The following is a 26743-nucleotide window of genomic DNA, read 5'->3' on the forward strand; positions in this document are numbered from 1 at the left end:
GTGCAATTATTCCTGGAGTGTGGGGCTTATAACCCCACCCTATGTATAATAATTACCAATCATAAACAAATGTAAAGAAAAATGAAATGTGTGGATATTATAAAGATGATGGGATACAAGCAAGAAGACTAGTGTAATGGTGATTGAAAGGATTCTGGATGTTCTGTTCTGAGAAAAATTAATAAATTGAAGGGCAAATGAGAGGTCTACTGGGGGCAGGTGCAGAGCATGAGATCAGGAGTGTCACAGTGAAAGGTGTGATGGTACTCCTGTTGAGAGATGGAAAGTGGGTATACCCTGTACTGTATGTGAATGTGTACTGTTTGTGGAGTCAGTCAGAGTCTGAAGGATGCATTGTTATAAGTACACATGCACCAAGGAATGAAAAAAAAGAGGAAGAAATGGAGAGATTTTGAAATTACATGAATAATGTACTGAGTGATTAAAAAACAGAGACAGTGACAGAAGATATCAATACAAAAATGGTTGAAAATAAAGGTGATTAATTTAAATTAGTACTACAGTATAGTCTGCATTTACGCGGCTTTTGCTTACACGTTTGGTCATTTACGCGGTGCCTTGCCAGAATGAAAATGCTTTAATTACGCAGCGAGAGGCTGGAGAGGTCCAGACCGCCGCGCCATTTTTTACTCACACGGTCCATTCTTGACCATACGCGGAAAGCGGCGCGGTGAGTGGTGCGCAATAGGCCGCTCTTACGTTATCGCTGACGTCATATGACGTATCAGACTGTGATCCTTACCACCCACGCATTCCCTGACGTGCCCTGCCACCAGAGGGTAGAAGTCGTTGACCTAGCAGGGCCTGTCTCATTGTTCTCAGTCGGCGTATACAGTTCTCTCTTGTGCCCGCTATTCCCCTCACAACTCACAATGGCTTCCGCAGGACCCCCACCACCAGAGAAAAACATTGAATTACCTGGACCAAGCCATGATAATGTGAAGGAAATCATCGAGTTGGGGAGAAACTTAAGCTCATCCTTGACAACGACCCAGACAAGCATCGGTATGAAGAGTCTAATAACCATCTGACGAAAGTTATGGAGCCGTATATCCAGATCTATCTCGACAACATCAATGCTAGTCGTCAACGTAGTATTGAGGACTTCCTTGCCCGCAACCCACCACAACCACAGCCAGCCCAAGTCAGTGATAGTGATATTGACAGTGAGGATATGGACTTTGAGAGGTTTGTCTGGGAGGCCCTGGAAACCTCTGCGAGTAGTGAAAGTGATTTACCGGAGGGCAACTAATCTGCCCTCTGCCTCGGAACCAGCCGCCATCCACATGTGCCGACCCAGCTTTTTTACTAAGGTAAGTGTTAAAAAACCTAATATTATTGATATTTCTCTTAATTATTAATTGTGTGTGCATACCATCATAAAATTAAGATGTTGTTTTTACTACAACGTACGTATTGTGTCAGAAAAAGTTAAGTTTGGGGGTCGGCCCAGTCTCTATTTCAATTAATCCCATATGATCTGTTATTTCATTTACGCGTTTCTCGTTTTACGCGGTACTCCACGGGTTCAATTGACCGAGTAAATGCAGACTATACTGTATTTTTATTCCAACAATTTCAATCCGGCTAAGGCACTAAAATAACCTACCAGTGCATTACACTAACCTGAACCCAGAGTGTGTAGAGAGGACTTGGTAAAAGCTGCACTATCCTCTGCTGTTCTCTCTTAGCATCTATGGGTAAGTCCAAGGCATCTTGTAATGGACGAGTTGCCTGAAAGCATATGAAATGTAGTATACAATAATTTAAGAGTTATCTATACAGGAACATACCAATAAGTATTTAGGAAAACAAAGAAGCCTTCCAGCAGTGCATATGAATCACGTTACACTGCAAACACATTAAGATTTGTAAGTATCAGACTACGACAAGGTCCAACTGAACAAGTAACTGATGAACAAGAATTTGGCTTAATGAGAGTAGTGTTTTAGGAAATTAAGATTCAATGAACAAGCTTCTATCCATTTATTGAGCAAAATTCTGTGTACCTATAACAGTTCACTTTATCATTTGTGGAGTCAAGTTAGTTATCCTTTTAGTAAGAATAAGGTTTATGATTGGTTGTTTTCATATGACCCCTCACTCTAAGCCTCTTGAGGGAGTGTAAATTCAGATGCTTTAATCTGTCTCTATACTCAAGGTTCCTAATGTCCGTGATTAGTCTTGTCATCCTCCTCTGTATGCTTTCTAAGGAATCGATATCCATTCTGTAGTACGGTGACCAAAACTGAACCGCATAATCCATGTGATATCTCACAAGCGTTGGATATAGTTTTAGGATAATCTCGCTAGTCTTGATAACTCGGCACGTATAGGACTCAGGCCTTGCCAAATTATCCCAAATTCCAACTTATCGAGACACTTCCCCCCCTCCTATAAAAATACAATAAAAAATGATTGGTTCATATATGTATACAGCTGCTCCCCGACTTACAACAGGGTTAGGGACCCAAATCCAGGTCGTAAGTCGAAAATGCAAAAAATAATACATAGAAAATCTAAAATGAAATACAGTACAGTAAAAGTAATCAATAATGAAGAATGATTACAGTGTTACTGTGCACTTACCTTTAATGTAGTCAGCTGAATGCACACAGGGCCCCCATAATTTTATAATTATACATGGAGACTACGTTAACTGGATGAAGTAGTGGAGGAGATAGGGCTGGGTGGGTCATGAATGTCGCTTTCTTCAGACAGATTAACATACAGGGGAAACTTGCTTGTTGAAGGTATTGGATCATCTTTAGGGAGTGAAGTGGCAGCACTGGAGGGGCGTGAGGAGACAGCAATGGAGGACTTGTTAAAAAAAATGTCCAATTTAGATTGCACAATTGTTTCACTAAAAATTTTTGGGGGGTGCAGGTTCTTCTACATTTTGACTCACTTCTTCCTCTGCAATTTTCTGTGCACCTAGTTCAATAAGATCCTCGTAACTTAGCTCTTCTGCTACACTTTCAACCAACTGCTCAACATCTTCATTATCAATTTCTAACTCCAGCTGTTTACCCAACTCCACTATCTTGTTACTAATCTCAAAAGTTGCTTCACCTTCATTAAATCCTTTGAAACTGTTCACATATCTTTTCAGAACTTTCTTCCATATTCCATTCATGTACTGACCTGTAACCTCAATCCCATGCTGCAGCTATGTTCTTTATACATTGCAAAATGTTGTAGTCCTTCCAAAACTCTCTGAGCGTTTTCTCACCTTCAGTAGCAGCAGCAGCCTGAGCGAAGGTCGTACATAAATAATTCGCTTTAAAAGCTGCAATAGCACCTTGATCTATGGGTTGGGTGATAAGAGGTAGTGTTCGGTGGAATGTAGACTACCTTAACATCAGAGTGCAGGTCGTCCAGGTGTGGTGGGTGTCCCAGAGCATTATCCAAAATTAACAAAATCTTGAATGCAATCCCTTGTTGCAGATAATAGTCCTTGGCTCGTGGAATGAAACAAGTCAGGAACCAACCCTCAGACAGTACTAGGGTCATCCATGCTTTCTTGTTACTGTGATAAAACACTGGCAGTGTGTGGTTGCTGACATGTTTAAAAGCCCTTGGGTTCTCTGAATGATAGATCATGAAGGGCTTTATCTTGAAACCAGCTACATTCCCCCCAACAGAAGTGTGATTCGGTCCTTGAATGCCTTGAATCCCGGCATGGTTTTCACCGCTTTGTGGATGTATGTCCGTTCTGGCATGAGCTTCCATAATAAGCCAGTTTCAACCACATTAAATATTTGCTCAGGCAAATAATTTCCCTCCACGATGACACGATCTAGCTCCTCTTTAAAAGCTTTGGCAGCACCAACATCAGCACTTGCTGCCTCTCGACTCACCTTTACACTATACAAACTGTAGCGGTTCTTAAATCTGTTAAGCCACCCATGACTTGCTGTGAAGGTTTGGTCGCACTCATCTCCTGCCTGCTCCTTCAGGCTTTCGCAAAGGCTTCTTGCCTTAGCCTGTAGGGTTAGAAGGCTTAAGGGTACACGGTTTTGTATCTGATCTTCCATCTATATCACAAGTAATTTTTCCATCTCATGAATAGGACCTTGTCTTTTTTTGTTATTATTGTTCCCTTTATAGGTGCTGATCCTTTCACTACCTCACGAATATGTTCCTTGTCCTTCAAATTTGTCGATATGGTCGAGTGCAAGAAGCCTAGGTCGCGTGAAATGGTTGCAACCGTTTTTCCATTTTCATACTGCATTATCATCTTCATTTTCGTCTCAAAAGTAATTGACGGTCTCCTTTTCTTCTGAACACCACCAACACTCTCACTGCTATGCTTGTCAGTCATTCTAAAGTGAATTAGAAACGAAAATATTGTCAGTACACAGCGCGATCACTATCGACAACAACGACAGCCAAACACCAACTAAGCGCTCTATGGCATGGGTGCTGTAGCCACGAGGCGACGCAACCCAACCCATGCGATGCTCTCATACAGGACGGAAATGTTTCAGCCTAGAAAATACGCACGTCATTTGAAAAATTTTTGGTGCCGACTGCGGCGGTGGTATGTGCGGGTGGATGTACCAACTGAGGCAGGTCGTATGTGCAGGTGGTCGTAGGTCGAGTATGTCGTAAGTCTAGGAGTAGCTGTACATATAATTACTAATTTTCAAAAGGTAACACTTACCAGCAGTCAGCACTGCAGGTGAAGAATGAAGCATTGTAGTAGGCGAGAGACATAGTAGGTAATTCAGGGAAATGGTAGGCGATGCAGGGGAACGGTAGGTGAAGCAGGGGAATGGTAAGTGACGCAGGGGAATGGTAAGTGACACAGAGGAATGGTAGGTGACACAGGTGATGGAGGGGAAACGCTACATAAACAATAAACAGTGCAGCATTTATGTATAGTACTGTAATTTGGTCACTTATATCACTAAGGATATTATAGTCCACCCTAGTAAAACCGTTTTCTTTATTATAGAGCAAAGGAGTAAAACTAAAACACTCTAATGTAGCTTAGAAATAAAGAAAATATAAAAATATAATAAAAAACTATAAAATGGGAAAAATGAAGAGCACAGGTGTGTGTGTGTGTGTGAAGACCACTCAATGAGCTGTACTGCATGGCTGACTCACCCGCCTCCCTCCCTCCCTCCCATGTGACGTCACGGCACACACGCACACACACATCTCAGTCAGCTGGTTGACTGCCTCTGAACTGTGGCATCACTTAGATGATGGTTTCAGTGTGGAAGGAGCTTTTTTTTTTTACATAAAATGTGTGCTATTGTATTTTATGATATGCTATGTATCAATTTTATTGTTTATCACAGCAATTTTTTTTTTAAAAAGCAGTTATAGCGCTACAGGTGTCAAACACGTGAATAAATAACTTCAGTTGCTTTCGGGTTATTGTACTAAATTAGAATTTTTACCAAATGGGACAAAGTTGGGATACCCGAAAAATTCTGATAGTTGGAATTCAGATTAAATGAATTGCATTGTAAATTATATAAAATCTATGACATTGGATTTACTGTAATAGTGAAGACATTCTGCACACAGTGGCTGGCCTGACATGAATGAGGAAGGTTGTTGGGTGTTACTGGTTTAATAAGGCAGGAACCAAATTTTACCAGAGAATGCTAAATGTTAGTTTTGGTGCCCTAGATACTCTGTGGTGCAATACCCAAAATATTGGGGTGCTACAGCACCCTCCCTTCTTATGTTAATGCATTGGGTGGAGTGAGCCAGCACACACCAGACCACAACAATAACCTACACCAGACTGACCAAGAGTGAAGTGCAGTGCGACGAGTGTTACCCACGTGGTCAAATAAGCCAAAATTTTCCTAGGCAATTTCATATAACTCGGAATTTCCTGAGTTATTTTATAATAAATTCAGAGACAATATACGTGCCAAATTATATGAAATTCCGAGATATCAAATGCCGAGTCATCAGAAGTTTACTGTACTTTGTTAGCCTTGTTTTGAGCGAATATATATTATTGTCTTGGTTTAAGATTCCTACTTATCATTACACCTAAATCTTTCTCAGTCGGATTTATCTTTGTCAACGTTGTTCATCTGATATCTGGTTTCTCTGTTTACATCTGTTTACTTTATAACTGTCCACACTAAATTTCATCAGCAATTTTTCACACTATGTGAAAAATTTGTATTGGTCTTCCTGTAGTTTTGCCGAGTCCTCATCAGATTTAATTACAAGCCCTATTTTAGTGTCGTCAGCAAATTTATTTATGTTGCTGTCTACGCCTATATCTATGTCATTTATGTATATGATAAATAGTAATGGTCCAAGTACTGAGCTTTGGGATACTCCACTAGTGACGTTACCCCATTCGGTACCGTCACTCTCTGTTACCTGTCCTGTAACCACACCCTAATCCAATTTAGAATATCTCCTCCAATTCCATGTGCCTCCACTTTACGTATTAGTCTTTCGTGGGGGACCCTGTCGAAGACTTTGTTAAAGTTGAGGTAAACCACTTCATAATCATGTCCGTAATCCACCGAAAAGAATGATAATAGATTTGTCAGACATGAACACCCACTTGTGAAGCCATGAGTTTGAAGTTATTGCCTCCAGTAACTAATTGGATAGTAGTTAGAGGATAGTGATCTATCTCCCTTCTTGAAAATCATTATCACATTCGCTATCCTCCAGGATTCTGGTACTGCACCAATTTTTAGTGACACGTTAAACAAGTTTGTTAAGGGTAAACTAAGTTCTTCCTTACATTCCTTTAATACTCTGGCAGGACCTGGCAACTTATTAGGTTTTAGTTTATCTATTTGTTTACTAGCATCAGTACTAGTCACTAGTATCTCACTCAATCTATTTTCTTTACTGTACACCCACTAAAAAATTATTCGGCACCCTTGGCTCTGATACACCCCCCGCAACGATCAGAAGCCGTGATTACGTGGTGTGGTTGGTACCCCTGTCTCTATCTCTCTCTCTCTCTCTCTCTCTCTCTCTGTGTGTGTGAAAGTAATACTGTATGATGTTTTCTGTAGCCACGTGTAGTATTTAACGGATAATAAATGGGAATACATAAAGTGTTAGTACGAATGCCTCTAGACGGCATAGCATTACCCACTGTAATATAATAATCAAACCCACAATCTGTATTAATGTGTGCATGGCAACCAACGAATCAGGTGCCATTTATGGACTTCTTACATTATGAGATGCAACGACATAAACCCACATCATTACAAAGTGTAAATGATGGAAAGTATGTAAACATCCAGTAATATAAGACCACATGCGCAAAGAAAACAGTAGTAGTGATATAACATTAAGCACAATACTGACATGATTATGAAGCAGGGAATGAGTCATGAAACGAGGTATGATATTTCTTTAGTATGCCAAACATGATAAGATTAGTAGGTCCTCCATGATGGGGGGGTGGGGTGCTTGGTAGTGAAATTCATGTGAGACAAACAATGTTAGTGTTAGCATAGACTTTTATCAAAGGAGGTTCGTTATCTCAATACAATGTATCGAATATGTTGGTAACGGAACTGGTTCAACCTGCATTGAGTTGAGCTTAGGAGCGAACAGTAGGAATCGTAATGTTTAATTCGAATCACAGCTATGTTAGACGAGATGAAAACCTCAGAGAAGACACGCGCAGCAATCATCGCACTACACGGTGTGGGCCTCAGCAATGGTGAAATTGCTAGGCGGGATGGCATGTCCAAGCACACCGTAGCCCGATGGATACAGCGCTACGTCGAAACTGGGGACACCTTGCATAAGCGTGGAGCTACAGAGTAACTGGCAACTAAGCAGGCCAGGGATACCAACCTTGCACCGTACCTCATGAGTTTCTTTTTTAAATTCTCGTGTGGTGCGTCATATTGTTGTGAAAACAAATTAAAAATATCTGTTCAGATAATTGCTCATTTCTTTGTCGTTATCAGTTAGTTCGCCGGTATCTGACAGTACTGGTCCAAACTTGTCTCGTGTTTTAGTTTGATACATTTGGAAGAAGCCCTTAAGGACTGACTTTGTCTCCCTTGCTATCTTTAGTTCATTATTCCTCTTTGCCTTTCATATCTCAGTCTTAACCCTACTGGCCAATACTTTATAATAATCTTGAAGGGAAACATCACCACGATTGATTCTCCTACCTATAACCTTCCTTCGTCCAATAATATTCTTTAAATAATTATTTATCCATTTGGGGTCTTTGTTGTTTGATCTGAGTTTTCTGTATGGTATGTTCTGCTGAACAAGATTTCACTTAAAGAACACTTTTTCAGGATTGCATATAACTCATTAACCATTGATGTATTCAATATAAAAATACTCACTTCCAAAATGGCATTGATCCTTGGAGCCAATGATGCTAGTTTGCGTTCCTGTTCATTTATGGTTTCTGCCACAGCCTCTTTTTCCTGAGTAAGTTTGTCAAACAGCTGTGTCTGGTCACGCCTCTGCTCCAACTCCCACTGAAGACGAGCCAAACGCTGCTCATGTGGATCCTCCACAGTATCAGCCTTAAGGAAATGAACGTGGTTATAACTATTAATACCAGCATACTGGAATAAAAAAAAAAAGAGTTCAAAGGAACCATACATACCTGTGTCCCTAACGGGCAACAACTTATCATTTACCAAGAATAAACAAGGTTCATCCACTTCACTGTACACAATGACACTACTGTACATAAAAGCCAATAACATCCACGTGCAATCAATATACTATACTGTATATACTATATTCATTAAGACAAGTGAGTTCATCTTATAAGTATACCAAGCAAATAACTCATTATAACAACAATGTGAGCAAGGGATAAGAGAGATTATTTTAGCCCATGAGTGTTCTCCTGGGCACATGTTCTGGGACTACCTTTTTAAGTGGGAGTCCCACAATTGAGGTCCAATGGTGGGAGGGTTATAATTCAGATTTGGGAAATACGTTAAATGAAACAACAGCTTACACTGAACAGTCCAATCAAACATCAATGGCAAACCAATCTCTAGAAATGATCCTTAAGTTTTTAAACAGAAAAAATAAAAGCCTAATATATTGCCAAAAATAAATTGTTCATGTTAACATTTGGACACAAACTCTCTGAGATTTAGCCATTCACAACATATTCTTATACTAATCCTCCTCTTTCTCTTTCTAAAATGCTGGTTAACCTAACCTAATGCAGTACTGCACTAGCTACCTTTACTTTTCTTTGAAATCCTCTTAACACCCTTGGTATAAGACAAAAATAACATGGTAATTTTTCTTAATATATTTCCCAAAATTCATTTATTTGTTTTTCTCAACACTCCTATGTGTTTTATAAATTTTCCTTTCACATGCCTATAATTATTTAATTTATATTACAAATTATTTAAGGAAAACTCCATAGGCATCCATCTCCTCAGGGAGTTACAAAAAGAAGAAAATATCAGAAATAGAGGAAAATATACAGAGAAAAGGAAACAAACATCATAAATCAAATATTTAGAACATTTTAGTTAATTACATATAATGTATCTTCACAAATAATGTAAGAATAAGAAATAGAAGCCCAGTATCATTTCATTGAAGGAACTTTGTATTCAAGAGGATGCACCATAATATTTATGAAACCAGAAGTGAAAGATGCCAAGTTTATGATTCACTCAGTCTTTTCACACAATGCTGTACTAATAAAATGTTCAATAAAGTCTTACAGGTCGACTGATGTATTCTGGAGCCTCAACATAAAATTGTTCCACAGGCACAAGATCAATTTCCTGATCAGCAGACTGAAAATCAAGACAACGTCGAACTTCTTTCTTCAGATGCGCCACTTCATATAGAAGGTTCTGCAACTGCAAGGTCACTCCATCAACACTTTGCCGAGCTTCAGCTGTTTTCTCTCGGGAATCACGTACACGAACCTGTCAAAATTTAGTAATTTCTTTATTATGTACAGAAAGGAAAAACTAAAAATTCAGAGCTGGGTTTGTGAAACATATTTGCCCCCAATTCTGCAAATATTAATCATTACAAAAATCTCTCAAGGTGTACTGTTGGTGTTGTTGCCTTTACTTCCGGGCTCGAAAGATGGTGTAATGGGCAATTTCTGGAACTTCTGAGAGCATTTTTCCGTTACCCAGAAAATTCCAGGGAGGAGAGATTTTTTCCGACTGAGCCATCTTGTTACCCGGAAATCTCTCATTCCCAGAAGTGCTCTGCACCAATTGTTCTGGCTAATGGAGATACTATCACTATCTAAAATCACTTAATTTAAGAGAAAAGAAGAAATAGAATAACAAAATACAATAAATAAAAGTGAAAAATAAGTCATCATGTAAAGGTAGCACTGTAGGTAGTTATCAAACAGGAAAGTACTACACAGCCTGGGAAGATATTGGAAACATAATATGTTGTCTTATGTGCCTGGGTGGGTTAATCTCAGAAAAAAAAAATTTAATTATGGGACCCTGTTCGCATCGACAAATTTTCGCAAGTACGTATTCCAAGAAATGATGGTAAAATTCCGAATACATCGCCGATATTCATTTGTTTTCCTAGCTAGCAGATGAAATTCCACAAAATGACAATGCTGGCTGTAACTTGTTTGTAGCTGCTTGGGTTGGAATACCTTCATCTGCTCAGTTTAGTTACATGATGTGTTACATCACTATAGATTAGTAAAAGGTGCATGGTTGACAGTGTGAGAACATTATTGCTGGCAATTGTATACAGTAATTATATACTGTATCATATTCTAAACATTCATTGGAATTGAACTTCATTAATATGAGATGTGTGCATTTTTTTGCCACAGCAGTTTCAGGATAGATATATCAGTGGTATCCCCATTAGCCAGAACAATTGGTGCAGAGCACTTTCGGGGGATGAGAGATTTTCGGCTAACCAGACGACTTTCTCAAACCCGGAAAAATTCCTTATCCCCAGAATATTTTCCAATTACTGTACTGGGAAAAGTTTTCGAGTGTCTAAACTAGACATCTTACACACACAGACATTAGCCCACTTCCCCAGAATGTTTCTGGGTGCTGGGGATGTTTTCCTCGAGTCTAAACTACCGAAGCCCATAAATGCAGTTCTAATTAAGTTAGAAACTCCATTTCTTTACTATAATAATCCAGAATAGTTTATCTAAAAGCTTGGTAAAATAAATATATTTGAAAATTAAAAATCTATATGATATGGGCATGAATGAAACTGTATTACAGCAAAGACTGGTATTTTCCACTCCCATGGAGCTGTGAGGGATTACCAATAGTGGGTCTCGTGTACCTGACTTGACGCAGTGTCCAGTGGAGGTAGGGTGGGGGATTAGTGGTCTCATACCACTGACCTTCTGATGGAATGTTAGGTCACCTTTTCTTGGCCGGGGGATTAGTGGGTCTCATGACCTGAAGATGTCTTGAATAAACACGAAACCTAAAGTATTTTTAGAGAGATTGTGATATGTATAAGTATAAATGAGCAAAGTTGTATCCCTTCAACAATACATTACATAACATTTTAAAATATAGAGTGAGAAAGCAGAAAGGTGTGGGTGATTAGAGAGATGGAGTGGAAATGAGTGTTGTCAAGTGCTCCTTAAGAGCTATTAACTCGCTACCCTGCAGTCACACACACCCAGATGTGTCTTAATTCCCTTGCTGGGGGTGTGCGAGTGGTGTTAGGGTGTGTGTGAGTGGTTGTTGGAGGGTGTGTGTGTGTGGTTGTTGGAGGGTGTGTTTGTATGTGTGATGTGTAGGTGGTGTTGGTGCATTGACAAAAGTGAACCTTTTGGGGGGTGAGGGCGGGAGGGTCGCGCAGTCACTTTTCTCCCCCACTCTTCATCAACTTCTTCAAATCCTACAATGTGCTTGGTAAGCTCAAAACACACACACACACACATAGGAGTTAAGACAACAAGCATCCAGTGAGGGTCTTGTTGTGTGACTGCATGGAGGCGAATTAAATTCTCAATGAAACGTTTCCAATAAGATATCCTAAAACGAAATATTTCTATATGATATAGTGATGGGAATTCCATTCTTTTATAAAAAAATTTAAGAAATGTTGATACCGGAGTCAGTAAAATCAGTTCTAATTTCATTAGACACACCATATTTTTTTTTATCAAAATAATCGTAAATACTTTATCTAAAAGTTTGGTTAAACAAATATTAAAAAAAATAAAGCTATATGATAAGGGTGTGAATAGAGTTGTTACTTTTATCCTCTTCACCACTGATCGGCTCGTTAGTCGCTTGGGCGATCGGTCACGTCTCTGTTACACACTCCACTCAATTGACTGTAATACATAACCTATCATGTCTTAACACCTGCAATGAAAGTTGGGTGGGAGATTAGTGGGTCACGGTACTAACCTGATCCAGTGATGGGTGGGGATTAATGGGTCTTATGACCTGAATGTCTTGAATGACATTATTTTTTACCTATGAGGTATATACATAGTACTGTACTATACAGTCAGTCCTCGACTTACTACGGGGTTAGGGACCGACGACCAGGTCGTAAGTCAAAAATGCGAAAATAATACATATAAAATCTAAAATGGGTGTCTCTTTTTCTTCTCAGCACCACGAGAACTCTCACTTTTACGCTTGCCAGCCATTTTAAAGGGAATTACAAACAAAAAATTTTTCAGTACACAGTGCGATCACTAACGCCGAGACTAGAAAATACGTAATTTGAAAAATATTTTATACGACTGCGGCGGTCGTATGTCTGGGTTGTCGTAAGTCGAGGAGTGGCTGTACTGTATTGTATATGGAGGATACATGTATTAATAAGCACAGGTTATTACAGTAACATATCTTTACGAATTAATAAAAAACAAATAAACAATATTGTATCATGAAGAGTAAGTACAGAAGACAAACAGTGAGATGACCCTTGTGGGAAGGGGGTGGCACAGTCACTTTTACCCCCCCCCCCCCACAGAGGATAGATTAACGCTTATAAAATGTCACTGACTTGACTTACGAGAATAAAACTTGTATTGCTGGAATTCTTGTAAGATAGCAATTAATTTGATTAAAAACATCTCTTATTTTGCACCATACATAATAATTTTAGAAATTAACTTAGTTCATTTGAGTACAGGTTGTGATAATTTGTGGTTGCAGTTTCAAAGCTTCTAATGTATAATGAGTCTCCATGTGCCCTGGTTTATTCATTGATCAGTTGTCGAAGTGCAAAAGTAGCCCTGTCGAGCTATCATGTATCAATTACTTTTAAAATGGAAACTATAATGTAAAATGTTATAAGACAATGGTTTAGTGGTACTGTTAATGTGTGTGCTGTGTATGAGTCTTGGCATGTCACTTCACCACCTGACTCCTAAACAAACTCTTCATCAACTTCTTCGGAGAAATCTCATACCATGGCTTACAGACTTCCTCAGTGACCGACGCCAAGCTGTACGCTTCCGAGGGGCTGTCTCCACCTTTCAGTCACTCACCTGTGGCGTCCCCCAAGGCACCAAGATGGGACCACTCTGCTTCCTTATGCTCATCAATGATGCCCTAAGAGAAACCCCTGCTCGCTGGAAATATGTCGACGACTCCACCATTGGGATCAGCGTCAACAATTCTGCTCCCAACTATACCGCCCTTCAGGATTTATTGAACAGTCTCCAAAACTGGGCCACCAACAACCATGTCACCATCAACCATACCAAGACCATGGTTATGCACATCAACCTCTCCTCCGACATTGTCCCACCTCCTTCCATTACCCTAGGTCCGAACACACTCCAGGTTGTAGATTCCACGAAGCTCCTCGGCGTCACCATAGACAACAAACTAAATTGGAAACCACACGTCAGTGAAGTTGTCAAATCCTCCAGTTTCCGTCTCCACCTCCTCCGCCGACTCAAGTCCCTCGGAGTTCCCGCACACGAGCTCCTCAGTGTATACACAACATTCATACTTCCCAAGCTCACCTATGCCTCCCCCACCTGGTCTTCCTCCCTAAATGCCACACAACGTAAACACCTAGAAAAAGTGCAAAAGAGGGCATGCAAGATTATTCTCTCCCCTTCCTACACCACATATCAAGAAGCGCTCAACACACTGACCCTTTCGACTCTCACTGACCATCACCACGGCCTCATCTGCAAATTTGGTAAGAAGCTTCTACACCATCCCCGACACCGGCCCCTACTACCACCTGAGATCCCCTGTCCGAGAATTGCTGTTCGACACCACAACCGCATCCAGCCCATACGTGCACGAACTGATCGCTATAAGAACAGCCCAGTCCCTTACCATTGTAAAAATTATCAATAACATGTAATAAATCAGTGTATTCACTCCCAGTACAACACTGCTCCCTACACTGTCACTTATCAAGTTGAAATGAACGGTTTGATGTCTGATTACTATAATGAACTTGTATTCGTGTTGTTCAATACAGGTTGTACCTCTCTAGTCCGGCATTCTGTGGTCCGGAACGATTTTAGATTGCCCATGGAGAAAATTAATTTGAGTCTGATACTTTCGATGTTTGGCTAAATTTTACCTTATTTACCCTACTTTTTTGGTGAATTACTACCTGTAATAAAGCAACATCCTAATAAACCAACGAAAATAACAGATAAAATTAAATAAAAACTAAAAACAACACAGAAAAGTTCTTATGTTCTACAGCTTCAGCTAGAGTTGAACATACGTCATCCGAGTAAAAACACACACAACAACATTGGCTGTCCTTATGTTTTCAACTTTACCACCACTGGTGGGTAGAATTTTTTTTTTAAATTCAGAAACATTAATTAAAATATATATGAACAGTAAATAAGTGTTGCTTTCATATTCTTAGGTATAGTACAGGTTGACAATCCCTTATCCGAAATCCTTGGGACCAGATGCATTTCGGTTTTTGGAATTTTTCGGTTTTCAGAATGGTTAGGGGTTTTTTTTTTATAATACAGGGATCAGCCCACCCGGGCACAGGTCACTGACCCACATTGGGGCCTGGGGGCTAAAATATTATTATTATTATAATAATAATAATAATAATAATAATAATAATAATAATAATAATTCATAGGTCTAGGTCGTGTTTCTCACTTTTGATCTTTTTTTCATTCTTGTATTTCTTTATTATTATTATTATTATTTTATTATTACAGTACTATTGTTATTATTATCATTGTTATCATTCTTATTTTATTTTTGTGTATTTTTTATTAAAATTTTTATTTACTATGAATAGTTATTATTATTACTGTATTATCATTATTATTATAATTATTATTACTATTACATTTTCATCCCCCAGGCCCCGATGTGGGTCAGTGACCTGTGCCCGGGTGGGCTGTTACAAAAAATTCCTCCACAAAAAAACTTTCGGTTTTCAGAGCTTTTCGGTTTTTGGAATTTCGGATAAAGGGTTGTCAACCTGTAATGACGATATGTTTTCACATGTGCGCACTTACAAACGTGAGCTCACTTTTTCTTTACCATTAATGGTTAGCTACTTATATTGTATTGTTCCACTCATTAACATTAAATAACATTACTTAAAACAACAATACAGTGGTCCCTCAGTTAACGAGCACAATTCGTTCCAGAAGGTTACTCGTTAACCGAAACCAATGTTTCAATGGGTTCTTGGATAATTGGTTCCAGCTTTCCGAAAATTGCCTAAAATCAACAAAAAAGGTAGTAAAGTACACTTACTTTGAGGTGTGTATGTAGAAGGCTCCTGGATGATGATGATGGGAATTAGACTGGGGGTGGAGGAGAAGGGAGAAGAGAAGGCATTGGGGTGGAAGAGAAGTCACCCCATGGTGCCATTTCACCCATAAAATTTTAGTTCCCTTGGTGTAATTCAAGATTATTTTCTTTAAATCAACACTGCACTGCATTATATATTGTCAATATGTAAAATAAATTTCAAATTGGCCAATAATTTGTGTGGAAACACAGAAAAAAAGCGTTTAGTTGAAGAGTCTCAAGCAAGATGTTACCGCCACTGAAAAGACACAGAGACTGACGCCTGTATGGTGTGTTGACAGGCTGTTTGGCGAACATAAAACTAGTTTCCTGTACAGTACAATACTTCAATTTTGTTCAATAATTGTTAAAATGACTAAAAAATTGAATATTAAACTTTTAAAATTATTGAATAGTATAAACTTCTTGATATTTACTAAAATAGTAAGGAATTTAAGCCCTAGAACCGATTACCGTACAGGTAGTTCTGCTATAATGCGATAATTGTGTTCTTGTAAAATATCGTGTTATAGAAAATCGCGTAATAGAAATAACAGGGCTTATGGAGAAAATAGGGTTAGGTGCAGATTACTCCAAATCGAAAAAAAATTTCGTAGTTAGCCTAACACAAAGGATAGCACAGTCTAAATAAATGTTACATTCATATCTAATAATGAAATCATACAGTAAATGTTACACTTTACCTTGAAAAAATATGAATTTAACTTGATGGGGGAGAAGGTTAATGTTGAGGAGTCATGCAGACAGGATTTGACAATTGTCATCGTCATCATCAGTAACATCATCAGGTGCAGTTTTGGTTGCATGGGAGGGAAGAAAAAAACGTCTAATTCCAGAAGTGGATGGCTGTGGTTCAGTGTCTTCAGTCTGCTTCTTGGGGGTTGACTTAAAAAAGACGTCTAATGTTTGCTGTTTTGCCGTCTTTCTTCTTTCACAAAGAAGCTGTTCATAAGGTGCCAAAAAAGATTTAACACCACGAACTGCAATCCTGCTCCTTTCTGCATTGTAGTCATTGTCTTCCAAGCGCTGCAACTGCGTATCAACTTCCCTCAGGATAGAAGATAAAACAGAAGTGGGAAGCTCTCGTGGTTTTGCATCCTGGACTTCTTCATCTTCGGCATCTTCTATTTTCCCAGAATCAACAAGTTGTTGTAGATCTTCTGTAGAGAGGTCTTCACAGTGGGACTCGAGCAGTTCTTCAACATCAGCGCTTTCCACTTCAGCAAAGCTAACTTGCTTTGCAAGAGAAACACAATTTTCTGTAATTTTTGGGAGCTCCTCTGATGCATCAAAGCCTGTAAAATCATGAATTAAATTTGGGAGAAGCTTCCGCCAAACTCCACTCAAGCAGTCCTTACTTACTTCAACCCAGGCCTCCACAATGATGTCAATTGCATGCTTCATGTTGAATTTTTTCCAAAACTGAAGAACACTGGCCTTATCATTTCCTTCCTCAGTAGCTTCAATAAGTTTCTTAAATGTACGCCTCAAATAATAGGCTTTGAAGGCTGCTATTACTCCTTGGTCCATTGGTTGAAGGAGAGATGTTGTATTTGGAGGTAGAAAGAGCACTTTGATATTGTCAGAAAGCTCAGCAACAGTGGGAGGGTGGCTTGGTGCATTATCTAAAATGAGGAGAATCTTAAAATCTATATTCTTCTTCTTGCAATATTTTTTAAACACATTTTCAAAAACATCCACAAGAAGGTCAGAAAAAATTTGTCCCGTCATCCAACCTTTTTTGCTTGACCTAAAGTGAATACCTAGAGTAGACTTTATGTAACCCTTTAAAGCTCGCGGGTTGACAGAGTGATACACCAACACAGGCTTAAGCTTTAAGTCTCCACTAGCATTTGCACCCAACAACACTGTCACACGGTCCTTCGCAGCCTTAAAGCCTGGAGCATGTGCTTCATTCTTGGAAATGTAAGTTCTTGTTGGCATGCACTTCCAGTATAAACCTGTTTCATCCAAATTAAAAATTTGGTCTAAGGTGTAGCCTTCTTCCTGAATCAATTTCTTTACAGTGGGAGGAAATGCCCGGGCACTTGCTTCGTCGGCACTTGCGGCTTCACCACATAACTTTACATTATGAAAAGCATAGCGGTTCTTAAAACCAGAAAACCATCCACTACTAGCACTAAAGGCAACCACATCATCAGGATTTTCAGCTTTTTTCTTTAGGTCCTCATATATTGACAAGGCTTTCTCTTTAATGGTGAGGAAGCTGGTCCCAGATCGCTTTTTCGTTTGATCTTCTATCCAAACACTTAGAAGCCATTCCATCTCCTCAAGTTCCTTTGGCCGTGATCTTACACTTTTGCTAGCTCTCTTGGTTTTTCCAGCAACACAGCTTGCTTTAATCTTTGCTGCATTGGCTCTAATGGTGCGCAAAGTAGACTCCTTTATTCCCGTTGCACGCACAATATCACATGTTCTTTCCTTATTTTCAAAACGCTTGACAACATCAAGCTTGCCTTCAAGTGTTATAGCCTTTCTTTTACGATCACCACCAGAAATGCGATCACCAGAATGCTTCCCGGAGATATTCTTCTTTTCCATAGTCACAAAATTGGAGAAACAGTAAATCAGAAAGCACTGAGGACGCTTAAAAATTTCTCACGTCTTCCAAAGTGAACGTGTGGAGTAAAGAGAGCGCAGGTCTAAAACGCTACGTATTTTGTTTTTCTCTCTTAGTTAAAATTTTACATTTTACATATACTGTACAGGTATACTGTATACATAAATATTACATAAATTATTTCTGCAATTGTTCACAAACAAAACACATAAATCAATTGAACATGTGATGTCAAACGTGAACTGTAAACACTGCATAACCCCGCGCCAAGCCACAGCACTGTACATACTGTACAGTACACTTTAAACGCTACGTATTTAGTTTTTCTTTTATTTAAATTTTTACAATTTACATATATATATATATATACCTGTATAAGTAAATTGTAATTTACATATTATTCATATTATGCTAGAGCGCCCACAAAACATGAGAAACGTTTGAGTCCCCCAGTAGAGATGTCCGTTCTCTATCCACTTCAGGATGTCTTAGTCCTCCGTTTTCTTTTTGTGTACTCGCTCAGGGACTCAAGTATTTCTGTATATGACACAGGATGATAAGGGAATTTGAATTTATTTGTTTATTTATTTATATATATAATATACTGTAATATATTAAATATACTGCAAGTATTTTCTTTAATTTATATACGTGTTTCGCGACAAAGGGAGGCTACATTTATGGTGATCGTTAAGGACCAAACTCCGAATCCATGACGTGACTTCTGTTCATTATTTATATCCTAAATTTACCACTGTAGGTAGTTTCAAGAATTAATGCAGTCATTTACTGAATATTCTTTGCAAAAAAATAAATTTTAAATGAATTATTTATAGGAGATAAATATATTGATCAGTAAATATACAGATATGCATTACTGACCACCTCCGAACACAAGGACGGCTAAAAATAGCCACAGGCGGTCACAGTCAAGGTCACTTTCCCTTTCTCACACTGGGGGGTCGTGGGGGGGATGATAATAGCAGCTGTGTTTATTACGGTATGTTAGACTGGTTTATAATACATTTTTATTATTTTAATATACCGGTAATCTTCATTTTAATCCAGCTTCCCAAACGTAAGTTTCAGGCTAGTGGTACTGTAGGACCTTGTGAGTGGTTTACTGTATACATAAATATTACATAAATTATTTCTGCAATTCTTCACAAACAAAACACATAAATCAATTGAATATGTGATGTCGAATCAATTGAATATGTGATGTCGAACGAAAACTGTAAACACTGTGTATGATGTAAAGAGAGCGCGGGTGTAAAACGCTATGTAATTTGATTTTCTCTTTTATGTAAAATTTTACAATTTACTTATAATATATAGGTATACTGTATACATAAATATTACATACATTATTTCTGCAATTGTTCACAAACAAAACACATAACTCAATTGAACATGTGATGTCGAACGTGAACTGAAGTCACAACAACTGTTCGAGTGGAATCGCGTTAGAGCAAATGAGTTCGCGCTATACAAATATTGTTCCGAATTCATAAATCGCGTTCGATCAAATTCGCGTTATCAAAACACGCGTTATAGCAGAACTCACTGTACTGTATTGGCGGACTAATACTACAGCTGGTGGACCGCCAAATGCAAGCGAAAACATGTGGAGGGTTGCTCGTTAAAACTCGTTAATCGAAGGATTGCTCGTTAACCGAAGTTAAGAATCTTATGGAAGGTAAATCGTTAACCGAGGCGCTCGTTAACCGAGGGATCACTGTATTAATTTTTTACAGTAATTTTACAACAGCTACAACCAGGGTCTTATTTTCTTCAGTTTTATATGTAGATTCAGTCAGTCACTGGTTTTGTAATCAATGAAAACAATCCCATCTCACTTCCTCGTGTGTTTTAATATTCTACATATTATTAATGAATTGTATTGTTCATTTTGCACACATAAAAATTAATTAAATCAAAAAGACATTCAGTAATAAACAATAATGAATCTTTTGTACATAAAAGAAATGACGCTGTTTACACGATTTGTGCACGTCTGAACGTTGGCGAGCCGCTCAAACCCGTCGAAATTTGAGTTTCCGCCGTCAAAATTTTAAATTGAGTAGTGTTTTTTTTTGTGTCCAAATAAAAAATGTCGAATTAAAAACTCCCAAAATTTGAGAACCTACTGTACAACATTTAACCCTTCAAGATATCTTCAAAGAAACCATGAAGCAGTGAAAGTGGTGCTTGTGCTTCCAAGCATAAGCACAAGTCACTATCTATCCAGGAAAAGGGTGAATTTCCATTCTCAGGAAATTTCCATGGTCCACCGGTCAGGTCCCGAGGTTGCCAGACTAGAGAGGTACAACCTGCACCAGTAAATTTTAACTTAGCTAACCCCAAACAAAAAAGAAAAGAAAGAAATATCATGCTATCCTAGTCTTTATGAGCCACGTACCTGGTCAGGCTTGTCCTGCTTCAGTTTGAGGATTTCCTTCATCAGAGTTCGGATTTGATGGATAATGGTAGCAACAAGCTCTTGGTCTTCCTCCTCCATTCTCTGCTGAGCCTCAAAACATTCATGATCTAAACTTGCCTGAAAAATTTAATTTAAAGTTATTTTTCCTTGCTCCATAACCAGATTGATTTTTATGCAATATTTTTTTTTGTGAAAATAACAAAGAAAACTAAGATAATAGTACAGTTTATATACAGCTTCTTAAAAAATGAAACTTAAGATTTATATTACCAAATACACAATAAGAACATTGAGGTTCATTTTGGTGTCCACTAATAATGCCTCAAAACCGATATTCCTACTGCCTGAAGCATGTATAGATTACACGGAGAAAATAAGGCTGCAACATAAATTTATAGTAATATCCCCATTGGCCAGAATAATTAGTGCAGAGTGGTTCTGGGTTTGAGATGAATTTTTCCAGCTTTGAGAGAGTCGTTTCATTACATGGAAATCTGTCATTCCCGGAAGTGCTCTGCACCAATTGTTCCATCGAACAGGAGATATCACTTACAGATGTATCTACAGTATAGACAGTGATATCACCATTACCAGCAACAATTGGTGCAGAGCACTTCCGGGAATGACAGATTTCCGGGTAACGAGACAACTCTCTCAAAGCCGGGAAAAAATCCATCATCCTTGGAATTTTCAGGGTAATGGAAAAATTTTCTCAGAAATTCCAGAAATTGTCCATTACATCATCTCTCGAACCCGGAAAAATATCCCCCATCCCCGGAATTTTCCGGGTATAGTATAGGAATAATTTTCTAAGAATTTTCTGGAAAAACCCGGCTTTGAGAATGATTTTCCGAGAAAATTTAAATTCCGGCTATCAGAATTCTGGGTTTGAGGGATTCTGACTAACAGAGATATATATATATATATATATATATATATATATATATATATATATATATATATATATATATATATATATATATATATATATATATATATATATATATATATATATATATATATATATATATATATATATATATATATATATATACAGTGGGGTATGCTATAACGAACGTAATTGGTTCCAGAATCTCGTTCGTTATAGCATTCGTTCGTTATGGGATTAATCCGTTCCAGGCCCCCAAATACAACCGCTTAACACTGAAAAAATTCTGTGGAAAATGTAAAAAATACGGTACTTTATCTTACCTTAGTGTTATTCAGCATGCAGGTACCCCTAAACACTGGCACATCACTATCACTTCCACTGGGAGTCTTGGCTTTAAGGTCCTCAAACAATTGTTTAGCCTTCTCACAAATTAAAGCTTCACTAATGTTACCACCTGCCATTTCTTTCTCCTTTATCCACACTAAGAGTAAATTTTCCATCTCTTCAATCACATTACACCTTGCTTTGCTAAGTCTAAAGATTCCCTTAGCCACTTGCACAGTTTTTAACTCCTCTTTATTCTTCAAAATCGTACATATAGTCGATTTAGCCATCCCATATTCATCACTAAGTTTCGCAATGCTTCTTCCATTCTCACGTTTCTTTATAATTTCTTTCTTAGTTTCAAGGGTTATTAGCTTTCTCACTCGCTTTGGACGACTCATTGTTACAATTGTATACTTGTATAGCAAAATAGTTATACAAATAACGCGAATTTCCACATCAAAAGACGAAATTTCAACAATAAGTGGTGCACTGGCTACACAATGAGACAAAGATGGCGCCTGATGCTCTTGTTGTGGGTCGCGGTACAACAATATTCATGCGCCAGGCGAAATAGTCCGGTATTCATCCGCGTTCGTTGTAGGAGTTGCGTTCGTTATAGCATTCTCAATTTTATAGGTAAAACCGTTCGTTATAGGAATATTCGTAGTAGGATCCGTTCGTTATAGCATACCCCACTGTGTATATATATATATATATATATATATATATATATATATATATATATATATATATATATATATATATATATATATATAAAATATATATATATATATAAATATATATATATATATATATATATATATATATATATATATATAAAATATATATATATATATAAATATATATAAAATATATATATATATATATATATATATACTTCATTTTTAGTCCATATAACACGCAGACTTTGAACATATAATCAACGACCTCACCAGCAAGGAATCGAACCCTCGACCTACTGGGTGGGACTAGGGAACGCTTACCGGCTAGCCCACAAGGACACTAAAAGCAGTTCTAGACTCTGTTATATTTCACACAAAGCCTGTTCATCGAGCTGATGGCGCCGTGAACCTCATTGGGAAACTGCCCGTGCCTCGTATGTGGTGTCAGTAGCATTTTACCGAATCCAGCTGGTATGAAACGCGAGGTACATATATATACTTCATTTTTAGTCCATTTAACACGCGGACTTTGAACATATAATCAACGACCTCACCAGCAAGGTTAATGTAACCCGGAGGGTCCCGCGGAAAGTGAGAAACGCGTAAAGTGAACAACATAACATATGGGATTAATTGAAATGGAGTCCAGGCCGATCCCCAAACTCCACTTTTTGACGACACACAACTATGTTGTAGTAAAAATTTTATCTTAACTTTATGATGGTATGAAAAAACAAGTAATATAGAAGAGGTTAGGTTAGGAAAGATAAAGGTTAACATAGGAAAAATAAAGAATAGGTTAAAAAACTAAAAATTTTGTGTAACACTTACGGTAGTAGAAGAGATGGGTCGGCATACGGGGATGGAGGCTGGTTCCGAGGCAGAGGGCAGATTATTGGCCCTCAGGTGAATCACCATTACTAGGTGAATCATCATCACTGTCACTTACAGTTGTCAGGGCTTCCCTGACAAATCCCTCAAAGTCAACTTCACTGTCACTATCACTGGCTTGGGCTGGCTGTGGTGGGTTGCGGGCGAAGAAATCTGTTATGCTTTGCTGACGGCTGGCGTTGATGTTGTCGTGATACACCTTGATGTACGGCTCCATAGCCTGCACCAGCCGGGTATGGAAGACTTCATAGCGGTCATCGTCATTGTCGCCGGAAAGGAAGGACTTCATCTTCTCTGCACACTCCATGGCACCCTTAATATCACTATGACTTAAATTGTGTTCTTCGGAGACTGATGCACCTTCTTCCTCCTCTTCACTGACGTGTTCTTCTTCCAACATCTCGTCGGCAGTCACTTCAGGATCTCTGATCACCTCCAGGATGTCGTCGTTGGTGGTCTCGGAGAAGCCTGGAACTGTAACAGCCTGCGCAGCTTCTCTGGCAAGGTCCACTGCTACTGCAACATTCTGAACCTCACCAGTCACAGATTGACTCCTCCTCTCACCTGGTATTCCATGCAACACATGTCTCCATGCGTGACGAATTGTAGCAATAGACAGCTGATCCCATGACACCACCAAGATGTCCACAGCTTTCTTGATGTTAAATACTCTCCAGAATTGTTTGAAGAGTATTTTTTGCTGTTCTAACCGTTGTTCCTCATCTTCGTCGCTCTTGCTATCGGTGGTGGTGTCACTCAGGTCACGCAACTCTTCCCTGGTGTTGGTGTAGTCGTTCAGGAGCTGGAATTTTTTTGTTGAGAATGCACCTTTCACATTGCAAATCAACTCCTGGTCCATGGGCTGTAATATAGACGTAGTGTTGGGAGGAAGGAAGACCACTTTTACGTTGGGGTGACGATCTAACAGTAGGGGCGAGTGTCCTGGTGCGTTGTCCAGCAGCAACAAAATATTAAATGGGACATTCTGTTGCTCACAGAATTTCTTTACATCGGGAACAAAACAGTCATCAAACCAGGAGAGGGACAGTGTAGAGAACATCCATGCCTTACGTGCTGTCAGCCAGTGAACATTTAGCTTGGTCATGTCCATGGTTTTGTAGGCGTGCGGCTTGCGTGCTGTGTGGATCACCGATAACTTGAGCTTACAGGTACCGGAGGCATTGGTGGCAAACAGGACGGTGATGCGTTCCTTCTGCATTTTTCGGCCCCGAATCCTGCTGGCATTCTTCACAATGTAGGACTTGGAAGGTAGTTTTCTCCAGAAAAGACCAGATTCGTCCATGTTAAACACCTGGTCGTCACTGTACTGTCCTTCCTCCATAATCTCACGTAAAAACGGAGGAAATTCCCTAGCCGCAGCACGGTCAGCACTCACTTCTTCACCACCAATGTTTATATTGGTGATCTTGTTCCGGATCTTAAACCTCTGTAACCACCCAGAGGAAGCATTAAAGGGTTTGGGCTCTGTAGTTCCCATCTTAAGTGCCACTGCCATGTACAGTTCACGTGCGTAGTCCTTAACAGAGCGCGTGTTGACCGCCATGTTCCGTCGCGCCTGACGCACCAAGTACCTCACAAGTAATTTTTCTGTCTTGAGAAGCACCTGGTTGTGAAAATACTTGATCATAGAAGCACCTGCAGACTTTGTGATTTTCATGTGCTCTTTGATCTTGGCTGCATCCTTCTTGATCGTGCGAATCGTAGATTCGTTGACGCCATGCTGGCGCGCGAGATCAACTTGCCGTGTTCCTTTCTCCAAATCTTGAATAATTTGGTACTTCACCTCGTAGCTTAAGGAACGTCGTGTCTTCTTTGGCTTAGTGCCGCTGGGTCCAGGTAAGGAAAGGTTTTTCTCTGGGGGTGGTGGTCCGGCGGAAGCCATTTTACGGAACAATGGATGCGCGTTAACACGGAGTGTTCTTGAGGGATGAAACTGTCGCGGCTAGGTCAAGCGTCGTCTTTCCTCCCTCCCTCCCTCCCTCCCCCGGGTGGACACGTCATAATACTTTAAGCCAATTACAGCTAGCAGCAGAGGAGGGTAGGGATGCATGGCCAATCACAGGTCTTGTACGTCATATGACGTCAGTGATAACGCAACAAAGACACACTGCGCAACCTTACCGCGCCGCTTGCCCAAGCGGAGGGAGGAGGAGGGAGGAGGAGGGAGAGGCAGGTAGGCGGGCAGGCGCGTGGCGCGTGGGGAAAATCTAAAAATAGCGTCGCGCCGGACACTCTCCGCGTAATGGCGTTCGCGACCGCGTAATGTGAGAATGTTAGGTTCTGGCAAGGCACCGCGTTAACGGTGAAACGCGGAATGCGGGACCGCTTAATGTGAGGACCAACTGTATATATATATATATATATGCAAGTAAATCACTGTAGGTGCGCGTGATCTAGGTATATGCTGATAACCACAAGGAAAGAAGAAAACACGAAGTTCCCAAACGCTTTCGTGTAATTCACATCTTCAGGGGTGAGTACAGACTAGAGAGAGTAATACAAATCAAGGTGTATATATACAGAGGAGGGTGAGACCAGGTCCACAATGGTCAGGTATTAGGTAATGACCCTACTAATCTTTAAATAGCACACAGCGGTTGGTGGTCAGGTCAGATGGTCAAGTGACCCGGCCTTCTCACCTGATCACAAATCTTCTTAATTACAAAATTGTCCAGCTTGTACATGCCGTTACTCAAATTCATGTTGAATGCTTCGGTATGTTTAATAAGACTAGATTCTATGATGTTCCTACTATCAATTGAATTACATGGTAATATTGAGGAGGCATTATCCCAGTCAATACAATGCTTGTTATCCCTCAAATGAACAAACAGAGCATTGGATTCGTGGCCTGTCCTAACACTGTATTTGTGTTGTTTAATTCTAGTTGCAAGATCTTTACCTGTCTGGCCTAAGTAAAACATATTACATTCCTTGCAAGGAACTTTATAAATGCAACCAATTGTGTTGTTGGGGAGTTCTTGATTAACATTTGTTTAACAGTGCATGAGTTTTTAAATGCCACATTGACGTTCCAGGTTTTTAGCTGTGCAGGAATGTGTGAGAAATTTTTGTGAAATGGTAATATTAAGATATTCTTATGGTCATGGTTGGGCTTGGGGTCAGTTCTATAAAAAGTTTTCT

At 39.2% G+C, this 26743-nt stretch overlaps 1 protein-coding gene across 1 annotated transcript in view; it reads right to left on the reverse strand.

Annotated features, from left to right (window-relative positions):
• Nucleotides 1–18136, reverse strand: part of LOC121876378 (THO complex subunit 5 homolog) — a 48596-nt gene extending 30460 nt beyond the window's left edge. The window contains exons 1-5 of the mRNA XM_042381449.1: nucleotides 18078–18136; nucleotides 16743–17901; nucleotides 9717–9926; nucleotides 8352–8537; nucleotides 1648–1755 (exon numbers count right to left, since the gene is read on the reverse strand). Of these exons, the coding sequence (XP_042237383.1) occupies nucleotides 1648–1755; nucleotides 8352–8537; nucleotides 9717–9926; nucleotides 16743–17901; nucleotides 18078–18136 (1722 nt within the window). The remainder of the gene's footprint in view (nucleotides 1–1647; nucleotides 1756–8351; nucleotides 8538–9716; nucleotides 9927–16742; nucleotides 17902–18077) is intronic.
• Nucleotides 18137–26743: the final 8607 nt, after the last annotated feature.

The sequence above is a fragment of the Homarus americanus genome, unplaced genomic scaffold (genome assembly GCF_018991925.1).
Source record: "Homarus americanus isolate GMGI-L3 unplaced genomic scaffold, GMGI_Hamer_2.0 scaffold34921, whole genome shotgun sequence".
Classification (NCBI taxonomy): domain Eukaryota; kingdom Metazoa; phylum Arthropoda; class Malacostraca; order Decapoda; family Nephropidae; genus Homarus; species Homarus americanus.